Source organism: Lycorma delicatula, chromosome 6, assembly GCF_047948215.1.
Source record: "Lycorma delicatula isolate Av1 chromosome 6, ASM4794821v1, whole genome shotgun sequence".
NCBI classification, from domain to species: Eukaryota; Metazoa; Arthropoda; class Insecta; order Hemiptera; family Fulgoridae; genus Lycorma; species Lycorma delicatula.
Window position 1 is genome coordinate 32675019 of NC_134460.1, and position 13387 is coordinate 32688405.

General features: G+C 29.2%; 1 protein-coding gene across 1 annotated transcript in view; it reads left to right on the top strand.

The window, feature by feature from the left end:
- The first annotated feature begins 7267 nt into the window (after positions 1-7267).
- Positions 7268-13387, top strand: part of LOC142326832 (uncharacterized) — a 65612-nt gene continuing 59492 nt past the window's right edge. The window contains exon 1 of the mRNA XM_075369557.1: positions 7268-7542. Within this exon, the coding sequence (XP_075225672.1) occupies positions 7354-7542 (189 nt within the window). The 5' untranslated portion in view covers positions 7268-7353. The remainder of the gene's footprint in view (positions 7543-13387) is intronic.

Genomic DNA, 13387 nt, shown 5'->3' on the forward strand with positions numbered 1-13387 from the left:
AGAACAACTTAGAATGTTTTATGTTTATAAAACACAGGAATATCAGAGGCATATAATATTTTAAAACAAATTCACTGGTGATTCATTTTCTATTTATTGAACTAGACATCTGATTATATGTTAAACAATATAATCAACTTTGAACAATATTTAATTATTTGCTAATATTAATTAATATATGAATTGAATTGTTAATATTGAATCGTTCGAGAAATATAAATCGTGCAAACTATTGAATCGTTCGAGAAATATAAATCGTTTATGCACCGCGGCAGTTGCCCGGCACACCACGCGATCCGCTCTGTGCCAGTAGCAGCTAAAATAAAAATGTGAGCACTTGCATCAAACAAACAAACCCACGCACTATGCTTTTTTGTGGGAAATAAATAAATAAGTATACAGAATTTTTGATGTCACAAAAGAGGTAACGCAAAAACAAAACTTTAAAAATTATAGGCTGGAGATTTTCTTGTATGTAGATATACCAGTGACCCTGGTATACCAGGGCACTTCAAACAGTAACCTTTTTAAATTAGTCAGGAATTTTATTTCTGTGCAGCAGAACAACATAATTGGTTCATGTTATGTTTGTAGACAACATTTTATTTGTACCAAGTTTGGTGTATTCATAAATTTCATATTGTTCTACACATTAATATCTTGGTTTTTATACTTGTGTGTAAAATTAGCATACAGTACATATTTTACTTTATAAAATTTTCCACATAGCACAAAAAACCATGATCTTTACACACTTGAACAAAATTAAATTTATAAATTCTTAATATGACAGAAGTATTATATTTAATATATGAATACACAAATCAAATATATTGCTTGCTACAAACTTTTCTTTTGAGCTGAGACAGTGTATAAACTGATTCACAAAGGAAAGAGTACATTAATTTGTTGTTACATTCCAGTGTTTTTGAGAATGTAATGAATGTAAAGTACCTGGAGCACAATTTGCACAAGACATGAATTGTTTTCTCTAGGAGTGTGATGATTTTTATATAATCATCCCCTATGGTGATAGAACAAAGTATCAGTTATAAAGTTGAATATAAATTTCATTAAGTTGATTTGCGACATTATGAACAGTTGCTCTACCAAAGCAAGTTCCTGTTTTTAACTCAACCATTTGGCATTTCATCTGTTTGTGTGTTAGTGATGCAATTAATGCCAAATGTGTTTTTTTATTTCTAAGAAATTTTCCAGTAAGTTTCCTTTTTATTAGGCAGAATGACGTTATACTAAAACTTTTCATAAAATGTTTGTATTTCAAAATGGTGGACCAGTACAGCTGTTGGGAAGAGCTGTAGTCCTAACTATTGCAGGCCCAACTGTTAGTCCTTACCCATTTTGTACCTAGCAAGTACTCTGTAATTGTTACTCTGTAAATATCAGCTTTGTTGTACATTTATTATTTTCAAGAAAGCTGAATTTACAAAACTGTAGTTGGTTTCTGTAAAGTTCTTATTTATAACTATATATATAAACATATACATAAAATGCTTTGTTTGCGAGTTATGGCTACTGAAAGATTTCACTCAGATTTCAGCTACCTCTGTGAAATAAGGACGTACTGAAATTTTGAGGATGTTATTTAAGGGGCAAAATTAGTGATCTCTCATGATTTTTAACCTGAAAAATCGAATAAAATAGGTCCCAGAACAGTATCTGCAGTAGTTTTTTTTAATGTTTGACATACAATAACTTTGTTAAATGGATAATAAATACATAAAACTTTTAACTTGTACACAATTTAATTCTGAACATAATGGCGTAAGATAAGTTGAATAAAATAAAGAAAAGTTAGAAAAGTGTGAATTTTATTTAGAAACAGCACACTGGACCAAAGTGCATTATATTTACTAGTTTATAATAAATTTAAAACCTCAAGGAGTTTAAAGTCCAAAGGGGAAGATCCCGCCATGTGACAATTCCAGTTGCCACACCATCCCCTCTGACAGACTTGGTACCAAATTTGGGTCTCAAAAATTACAGTAGGACTTCTTTTTATTAGAAGAGCTGAAATCCGAGCAAAGTTTTCACTAGCCATAACTCTCAAAGGAAGCATTTTAGGACATATATTTGTATGAACTTTTTCCATTATTTTCACGAGTATGGTTATGAAAGTCCGGGAGAATTTCATGATACACTCTGTATATATACAGTACCCCCACAAAGAAACGGAGAAATATTCAAGACACTTTCTACAGGTAAAAATAATGAAAAAAATTCACATAAACATGTCTTTGGAAACAGTTTGTTTTTGAGTCACAGCTAGCAAAATATTTCACTTGAATTTCAGCTCTTCTAATAAAAAGGGATCCAAATTTGGGTCCACCACAGTTGATGATTTCTTATGTAATTGGCTGCCAAATAGGATAAAACAGGTCCCAGAACTGTAATCCCAACTGTATCAATAAAAAACTATTTTTTTAACATTTTTATATACTTTTTATTGGCCAATTTACATTAATTTTTTCAGAATTGAATTCTCTAGATTTGTTACTAAATCCTTTGCATTTATAGCCTTTAAAGCTATTATACAAAGCTATTATACTACAAACCTAAAATAAAAACTTGTTTTTGAGAAAAGTTTATATGAACTTTTTTCATTATTTTCACCAATAGAACATGTCCTGAAAGTTTTTCTGTTTCTTCATGGGATATCTGTATTTAATATTATATGAAATAAAAACCACCAGTACATAGTAATTAGATAAGTTAAATTTACCATAATAAATTCCAATAACCGGTTTTCGCAGTATCCTACATCTTTAGTTAGTATTAAATTTTATACCTATTACATTTAAACTAATTCTTTTTAATGATTTAAAAGTCATTTTCTTTCTGAAATTACAATGTTATCTATTAAATGTTCTATCATAATATTATTTAAAATTTGAGAATAGATATAATTTCAGAAAAAATGACCAATCTTTAAAAAAATAAGTTTTAATGTAGTAAATAAAGAATTTAATACCAATTGAATATACAGAATACCACAAAAAGTATTTATTGAAAATTAATGTGGTAAATTTAACCATCTAATTTATCAATCTAATTATTGTGATCTGGTAGTTTATATTTCAAGTAATATTAAATTTTATTAACACAGTGGATCAAAATGATACCGATTTATTCCTCTTCTTCAAAAAAAATAAATATATATACGTTATACCTATAGTTATGCTAAGTTTTTTTTTCATCTAAGCTACTCTATAAACATTTTAGTTAAGCTTCCTTCTTTTCCTTTACACTTTCCCAATTTCTTCTCCTGGTCCCAGTCATTAAATCTCTCCTTTTCCTATACGTGTTCTTCCCTTCTAATGTTTTGTCTACAGGATTCAGCATTGCAGGTAGTAGTACTATGCTCCACTTTTGAATTATCTTGGATGAGGGTATATTGTCAAGATAATAATATAAACACAGTTCATACAATTTCCTATAGTTTTTATCTTAAAGGCCTGTTCTTTCTTTGCTGATTCATTGATTTTGAATTTCTTAAATTCCTAATCAATAAATCAATAAAATTTCTTACTAATTATTTATTAGGAATATTTCAGAAATAAGAAGATAGTGTGATCCATTGTCTAACCTTGCTATACAAACAAAACTCTGGTGTTCAATTTATTAATGACTTAGCTTATTTTCTTCCTCAAGCAACTCACATAAATTTATGGATGTCCTTCTTCTTAGAAAGAAATTTATGAGTTTTAAATTATTAAAAAGCTGAAAACTATTGAAAGTTTTGTCGCTTTAATTAAAAATGGTTTCTTCATTTGTTAATGTCATGACAGATAATCTGATTTCCAATAGTTGTATTTAAATTACCACAATGGTTCAAATTCCCAGAAAGGGTAACACATAACCAAAAATTGTTCACTACATTATGTTTCAGTAAGTTACATATGATGTTTTCATATTTTTCCCAAGTGATCCTTGTGAAATCTCTCATTAACCAAAAATAAAAATTCGTTAGCACATACTTGTCTAATTTTTGCACTATACATCACTATGTAACAATCTACAGTAACTTTGTATTTCATCCTTTCTTATTTATGCTCCTTTCTCAAAATGTAACAATTTTTTAATTTTCTGTTCTCCTAAGACATGTTTTCATCTTTTGTAACATTTCAGTTTGAATTCTTCATTTAGACCAACAGACAACCAAAACTGTGTAATTTGACAATTGCCAGATGTTTAAAAAGTGCTTAATGTAACTTTCACTTTTCCACATGAAATGCAAGTATTACCAGTGACTGGAAAAGCTTGATGAAATAGCTATTAATTTACAGCAGTTATATTTACTGGACTAAAACTCAGGATTTTAGTCCAGTATTCCTTTAGGTAGGCTCTTCTACCCTCTCAAACATTGGGAATATCTTTCTGAAATTGATCAGAAAAAGATATGATAAAGGATAGTAAAAGGGATAAAGGATAGGATGGAAGGAAGCAAACGATTCCCACAGCAAGGGTGGTACGAGTAATTATGAGTCGCACAGGTAGGAAAGCCAGTCCATGAATTAGGTCTGTCCTCTCTTCAGAATTGCTACCTATTATGAGCCAATATATCTTGCTAAGTAATGAAATAAAGCATTTATTCCAATAAAAATAAAAATTAGATTAAAAACAAGAGATTTTAAATTAAAACACGTAAAAGATTAATACTATCAATGAAAAAGGTATTCTTAAGGTTGTATAAAAAAAATTAAAATTTGAAAAACTATTATGTTAAGAGCTTTTCAGGTTAGATTATATTCATAATGTTATGCCTAAACTAAAATAAAAGATCTAAAACTTTAGTACAAAGAATACATTTTTTAATACAATTACTTTGCAAATGCAATAATTATTATTTTTTAGTGTCCTATTGTTTCAGGAGGCAAATATTTCTAAAATTATTTCATACTTACCATTGTTGGACCAATATCACTTTACTTCGCTTACTATCATCAAATTATAGAGCATACATGTTTTAATTATAAAGCTTTTTAAGCATATTGTATTTTGTTGTATAGTTGATAGCCCAGATATTTCATTTGAAGCAAGCACACACATAAAGAGACCAGAAATAGGAGGACATTAATTTTTTGGTAATAAGCTATTTAAATAATTTTTATTGTAAAAAATTCTCCAGAATGAATCAAATTTATAAGATAATTAAAAAGTTTTTGAAAATTATTTTGTAGTGTCTTTTTTATAAAATTCTGACAGTACAGTATTATACATAACTAAGAGTTTGTATAAAACTAATTTACTACAATTAAGTGTACTATAAAAAAATATATATCTTTTAATTTAAGTATGTTGTTTACTATTTATCAATTTAACATAGTGTCATTGATACTTGTTAAGATAGCAGTACTCTTTTTTCTTTTTTTTATTATGATTAAGAGTGATATCCATTAATTTTTTTATAGTAAAAATTAATATAAAAAATATGGGTTATTTCATGTATCTACCAGTATTAATTATTCCTCTTGGTGATATTTTTGTATCTGTAATATATTGTTTGTAGCAAAAACATAAACATATAATCTTCTATTTATGGAAGATATATCCTTAGATTGTTCATTTTTCAATAGATTTATTGCAGTATTTGGAATGTTAATGAAAAGGATCCAGTTGTATTCCTACAAACCCACCGGCTTGGTCTAGTGGTGAACACATCTTCCCAAATCAGCTTATTTCAAAGCCGAGGGTTCCAGCATTCAAATCCTAGTAAAGTCAGTTATTTTTACATGGATCTGAATACTAGATCGTGGATAACTGTGTTCTTTGGTGGTTGGGTTTCAATTAACCACACACTTAGGAATAGTGGAACTAAGACTGTACAAGACTACACTTCATTTACAGTCATACATATCATCCTCATTCATCCTCTGAAGTATTATCTGAAAGGCTAAACAGGAAAAAAGAAAGGAAAGTTGTGTTCCTAGAAGGCTAGGGAATTTTGTTGCAATGGTTATTATGTGGGTGTTATTCCAGACAGTTAATGTTGCAATAAAATTCTTCCAAAGGCTATAATTTTCAACAAATTAGATACACAAAATTATATACAGTGTGTAATGTATGTAAAATTAGATGGTGCCACATGTCACATGATAGAATTATTCAAGTATAGATAAAAAAAGAGATACTTAAAATAAAGAGAAATAATACATCTTTTTATTCTTTAAATTGACATTCATGGTTTTTCTTAAACTCAAAACAATTAAAAAGTGTTTATAAATATATAACTTATTCAGCAGTTCAAGTTGTTCTATGAAAGTTCTGTACAATTTTCTTTTGCAACAGAAGAAAGTCGTAAAAGTAAGTTGTTTTTACATTTCATAAGATCATAAAACAGTTGTCGTACAGCAATTAAAGAAATAAAGAAAAAATAAACTTGTTACTTTTATTTAGATTAGTGCCTAATGATGCCTTGAGTAATTACCCAGGCAACAAGTATTGCCTGTTCAAAATCACTTGTAACTGTAGTGTAACTTCACTGACTGATAAAATATTTTAGGTGGGTTGTGAAAAACCCACTGGGTAGTGGTGAATGCATCTTCTCAAATCACCTTATTTAGAAGTCGAGAGTTCCAGCATTCAAGTCCTAGTAAAGGCAGTTACTTTTATATGGCTTTAAATACTTGATCATGGATGCCGGTGTTATTTGGTGGTTGGGTTTCAATTAGCCACACATCTTGGAATGGTCAAACTGAGACTATACAAAACTACACTTCATTTACACTGATATATGTCATCCTCGTTCCAAAGGATGAATAATGAATGATAAAAAATACCTGAACGATAATTCCCAGAGGCTAAACAAGAAAAGGTAGGTTGTGAGTAAGATATGTTTGAATTTCGCGGTATGATGAGCACTGATTTTGGTTTCTGGAAGCAACCAGTGCTGTCATAAGAAACAGCGGGACGTCGTGGTTACATTTGTGATTGAATAAAATTTAATCGATGAGAGTTACCTTTAAATATAACCATAAAATAAATCATAGCTTCTACTAAGAGATACTTAAATTATTCGTTTGAATACAGTTGCATTAATTTGATGTTTTGTCTCTAATAAAAAGAAACAATTTTGTACAAAACTATTTTTTGGTTAATAAATATAGTATAGTAGGGTTATATTTACATAGTGTTATAGTATAAATCAGACCGAAATATTTTAATTTTATTGTCAAAATATAATCTTAAAACTGTTGACGATGTCAACGTAGCGCAAACTGATTTGACGTAATGTACGCGTCATCAACTGATTGAAGTGGCGTATCATCTGGACTTGCAGTTCGGTGTTGTGCTGATGTGTATTTTTGTGTGTGCGGACACGACTTTTAGAAGATGGAATTGTCAGACGTTGTAGGAGCCCAGGTTGCTTTTCATGGGATGGTAGTAGGTTTTGTTATAATTTTAGCGGTTTTAGTTTTTGCGTTTGGTTTTAAAAAAGCTGAAGAACCTCCGTTTGATAAACTTACCAGTACTGGCGACGACCGGAAGCCAGCTGGCAAAAAACGTAAAGTGAAGGACAAGGTAAAAAGGTTATTGCTCTTTTAATAATATAATTACTGCATTATAAATGTTTATAATTTTAATGATTATTTTTTTGTCTGGTTAATTGGTAGTTATGATTATTTATTTGTGTATCTAGCATAACCCTAGTGGTTTTAAAGTTGCGAGGCACGTTTTGTTTCTCGAAAGTATGGTTAACGATCTCAGTACGTTTAATCATTTCATCCCCTTTAAAAGACTGACATTTAAATAGCTAAATTAAAAAGAAGCTGTTAAACTGTAATTGTTACACAGAATGATTTATTTCACTTGCCTTTCGTATACTAACTCGATTATCCCTTTCGTAAGGCGCCTCTTCAATATTTAATATTCTAGTTTTAACACATCCCCAAAACATAATGTATATATATATATCTCTTAACCTGTTATTTGTGGACAGGTTTACCCCATGGTGCTTATCGCACATCAAACCATAATTATTTGCTCTAAAGTCTGATCTGAAAATTGTGATTAAAAGTGTCACATATTGTAGATCTTTTTATTAATTCAACTACATAAAATAGTAGACTCTGACGTTGACCTAGTTGTATTAATGTATGTTTTTTTTTGTTATAGTATGATTTGTTTGAACAGTTGTAAAGTTAGTTTGAAATTTATTGATGTTCGATAACCATTAGTTATATAGATAGTACTTGAAGGTTGTTGTAACATCTTGCATATGTTTGTTTAATCTACATAGTCATTTTCATACCGAAAAAAAAATGTTCTTATAAAAGGTATATGTTGTGTAGCATGAAAATATACTGCTAAAAAAATACTTTTATTGGTAGGCTATATGTTATTCTGCCCAAAAGGCGAATTGTTTAGATTACAAATAGGTGATTACAAAGTTTATAACCTGATTAAAAATCTGATGTGGAAGAATGTATTAAAATTTAATTTTTTGTCTAACATACGTATTGGTGCAATCTTGAGAAAGAATGTTGAAGATTACATAGGGAAGAGATTTAAAAGAAGTTAACTGTTTACTTTGTAGGTACTGGAATGAATACAATAACTGTGTTAGCAGTATTGCACTATTTTGATTTTAAACCTGGATCCAATCTATGTTTTATTTCGCAGAAGTGTACAGTGAGCCAAAACATAACAGTATAATGATTCTAATTTCATTTAGTTCAATACATCCGAGACAAAAAACACTTCTTTTAACATAAAAATTAAGTGAAAATAACTTCCAATAAAAAGATTAGAAAGTTGTGATAAATGATATATCTATCTTAAAAATAAACATTTTAAGAAATTTGTTACTTCTGTATTAAAATTTAATCAAGTCAAAACAGAAAAAGTATTTGTTACCTTAATATATTTCTTCAATACGCAATAAGCTACTGTCTGTTGAACTACTGTCATTGTTTTACCAAAAATTATCACTATATGTTGAATAATATTTTCACATAAACTGCATGCTTGCTTCTCATGCAGTTTTTTCTTCTTTAATTATGTTTAATGTAATCTTTCCAATCATTTTGATTTTTTAATTCCATCTACTTGATGTTGAATACAGGTGTATCACAAGATTCTCACAGGACTTTTGTAACCTATTCTATTCATGTAAATAATGGAAAAAGTACATGTAAAAATAGTTTTTTTAAATGCTTTGTTTGAGAGTTAACAGCTAATGAAAGATTTCACCTAGATTTTAGGTACCTTGGTGAAAGGAGGATGTACTGAAATTTTTAGGTGTTAAATTAAGAGACAGAATTGGTAAGTTGTAATGGTTTTTGATCTGAAAAATTGAATAAAATAGATCTCAGAACCATAGCTGCAGTAGGTTTTGAGAAATCTGAAGTGAAAACCAATAAATTGGGATAAAACCCCTTTTTTTGTTTTACTTTGACATACATTAACTTTGTTAAATGCATAATAAACACATAAAACCTTTAAACAAAACTTTTAGAGAATTTAATTCTGAACAAAATGATGTAAGATAAGTTGAATAAAACAAAGAAAAGTTGAAAATTAAGATTTTATTTAGAAACTTTACATTACAGTAAATTACACTACAGTATTACTACATTTGTCAGAAAAGTATTTAATGTGAACAAAAACCAAATATTTTTTGTTGATGTGAAAAATTTGTAAAAACAAAATTTACTGTTAAAAATAGCTATTAAAATAATGGGAATTGCACAATTTAAAATTAAAATAAATAAATAAAAATTACTTAATCATATTTTTATTAATGACAGAAATAGTAAATTATTTAAAAAATTATTATTTCAAAGTTGGCAATAAAATAACAAAACCACAACACAATACGCAATACTGTATTAGTGTTTAAATCATTCTGTTAGGTTCATTAAGTATACCAGCTGCTGTGTACTATATTGTCATTAGCCAAGTTTTTTTGTGAATTTAGTTTGAACATGAGGGATATTCAATTTTAATTCAACAAATGATCAGTGCATCATATATATCAGTGCATGATATATGGTATATGATAACTACCCACCTTGTAGTGGCCAAAAAGCATTTTTTCATATTTTAAAAAAAACTTTTTCTTGAGTAAGACTATTTTCTAACTTGACAACAGGTAAAAACAGCCATTTTCATCACTTTTTCCACGAGCTGAAGCATTCTTATTTTACATCATACAGAGGGTCAAAAAGGGCTTTTTGTAAGGAGTAAAGATGGAACTTCATCTTAGTGTACTCAAAATTCATTTTGTTACATAATCAATTCTTGTAATGTTTACTGAATTTATGTTTACAAATTGTTGTTTTGACAAATTTTGGGCCCAAAATAAATAATGAAGGACTTAGGGTAACAGGCCTGTCTTTTACCTTTTAACTCATGGTTAGTTATAAAAAAATAATTGGACTAATGTCCTTGTGTACCGATACTAACATAAATGTTTCTGATTCAGAGGTCACCTGGACTTTCAGAATACATTTCTGTCTTGTTGGAACATAACTGTTGTTTCTGGACTGTTGTAATTACCTGATAACAAGAACTCTGAGGTGTTCTTCAGTCCTTTGAACATCTTTATTAGAGCAGAAAATATGTTATATTTTTAAAATTGCCTTTGCAGTAATTGTACATTTCAGAAGGTGTAACAATTTGATTGTTGACTGTCCTTTGAAGGCTTGCTTCAGTTACAGTCCTTTTTACAGTTCCACTAATACCAAAGGACATGGTCCTTTGGTATTAGTGGAACTGTAAAACATGGTATGAGGCAAAAAAATGCCATTCAGCTGTGATTTCAAAATCTTTATGGTAGCACAAATTTGACATTTTTTTTGTTTTTATACTGAGCTTAGGAGTCATCAGAAAAATAAAAAAACTGTTTAACTTTGGTAACAGTGGTTTTACTTTATTTATTACTTGCTTTGGGAAGCAGAAGAACAATGTAGTACTGTGTTTCAAGTACTCACTAATTACGCAGTAGCATTGGCTTTGTAATTTTCCTTTTTTTTTTAAAAAATGAGAAATGTGTGAACAGTAAAATAAGTTTTTGACCAGTGATGTGACGACTTCATCTAGTATCACAAAAGGAAAATTTTGAGAGAAGTCTCCCATACAATACATTCACCCTCCAACAAGTTTTCCTTTTTAATGTTGAGGAAATTAACTTGTTTCTTTGTAACAAAATGATGCCTTTTTAGATTATATAAATTTTCAGTGAGTCTATCTAACTACTCTTGAAATGGAAGAATTTGTGTATTTAGTTCACAACGGTCAACAGAAACCCACTGTTTAAAGATAATTTCAGTATCAAAATCATCCTAGCTCTCTTGCTGTAATCTGAGCATTTTATTAGTGCCTGGATATTTTTTACATTGTGGCAGCATGCAAGTATCATTTTCTATACATACCATGGTTGAAAGGAGAATTTTATAATCAAATTTCATTTTTAGAGCAGATAACATGAGTTTTACTATTTGGTGGGTGACACACACACACACACAGATTGAGTACCTGACCCACCAGCCAGAACACAAAATTTTGATTAAATCAGCAGATTTTGAAAAACAATTATTAAATTATGTTTTTCTTTGAAGGATGTGTACAATTCTTTTAAGTTACAAAAGATAAGCCATTTTTGAATATTAATTTTCTTCCCATCAGCTTGTCTTTCAGAGACACAATCCTTTTTTCCTGGCATCATTCAGCTATGCTCATCATTCTGGTAAAAATCTTGGACACATTTAATAACATTTTCATCAATTACATGACTGGGTTTCTTTTTGCCAATTTGTGGCAAAATTCCACTTGTTTAACTAATTGCTTGGATTGATGAGCGAAATACGACTAACATGAAACTCATTTTGAATTTTTTGAATGCTCCAGATGCTTGTTAATAAACTTAATTAATTTTTTCCTGTGTTGATGTTAACTGTTTTCATTTTGTCCTTTATTTTAATGATTAATTCATATTCCCTACCTAAGTCAGCATAATTTTGTAGTACTAAACTGGTTTCTTCTGTAGAAATACTTAAATCAAAGGAATTGTTTAATTTACTGGTAACTGGCTTGGCTATTTTTGTAACTTTATTTTTTAAAATTGGTTCCTTTGCACTGCTCAATAATTGTTGAACCTTAACGGAGGAAATCCCAAATGCTGAACAAGCTTTATTCACCGACTCTACTATAACACATTGAGGCTCAAATATATCCTGACATTCTGGTTTGCTTTCTGTTTTATCTTGTGGTTTTTATATTTTGTTTAAGCATTTTGTACACAGTGCTCTACATGGAATTAATTTTAAATTTGGATTGCTTGTTGAAAGTGTCAAAGAGATTTCTTAATTGCTTTAGTGTGACAGCTAAATGAGTCAGAGCAACTTCCCAGTAATATGAAAATATTTATCTAAATATTTGGTTTTATGAAAAGTACAGATATCTTTTGTTTCAGTACATCCACTTCTTATAGATATCATTGTTATTTGCTGTTCTGTAAACTCTAAAATATCGTGCAAGACTGAAGATCTATTGTAAGTCAATTTGTGACATATTGTTTGAGTGTGAATGCCAATTGAACACTCCATAATCAGTTTTTATAAAATGCAAGGGTTCTTACAATAACAATACAGTTAGTATAAATTATAAAACTACCATTTGCACCTCACTTTTTCTTATCCCAGTTTCTCTACTGCTAAAATAAAAATTTCTCTAATTAATAAAATTAAAAGTAAAAGATATCACATAAAAGAGAAGTTCACTGCTAATAATAAAATTATTTATAAACAAGTGTACATTACCTGAACCACATTATTAACACTAGCAACAACATATCACATTGAAATCAAAAAACTAACAGAGCTTTCTACAATGTTTACATTCTGGATTATGCAAACATTCATGTCCATGCATGTCTATTCACTTTCGTGTTTAAACATGAGTTTGTGAGTAACAAACTAATCTAGAATATAAGCTATATCATTATAGACATATCGAAATATTTTGCGTAGTAGGCCTACATCATTATCTAAAAAAATACATGCTGTAAATTTTTTAGATATTGTTCACGGTTAGAAGGAACGGTGTTTGATGATAGTTGAATTTTCTAATTGTATATTTATCATTAATAGAAAGGTTTTGTATATTTTGAATAATGTGTACGGTAAAGTCCTCATTATAAGAAAGGAAGAAAGAACTTAATCTTTGTTAATTAACTTCACAAGTTTTTATTATCAATGTCTTTTAACTTTTTTTACTTCTTATCAAACCAATAATTTATCTTGTCCAGCTTGGAATGAAGGGTGATAAAACTTGAAATTATTCTGTCGTCCCGTTTGACGTTCAAAACGTTATTTACATTTTAATAATCGTTTTACTTTCTTTTTACTGTTTTCATCTATCCCTA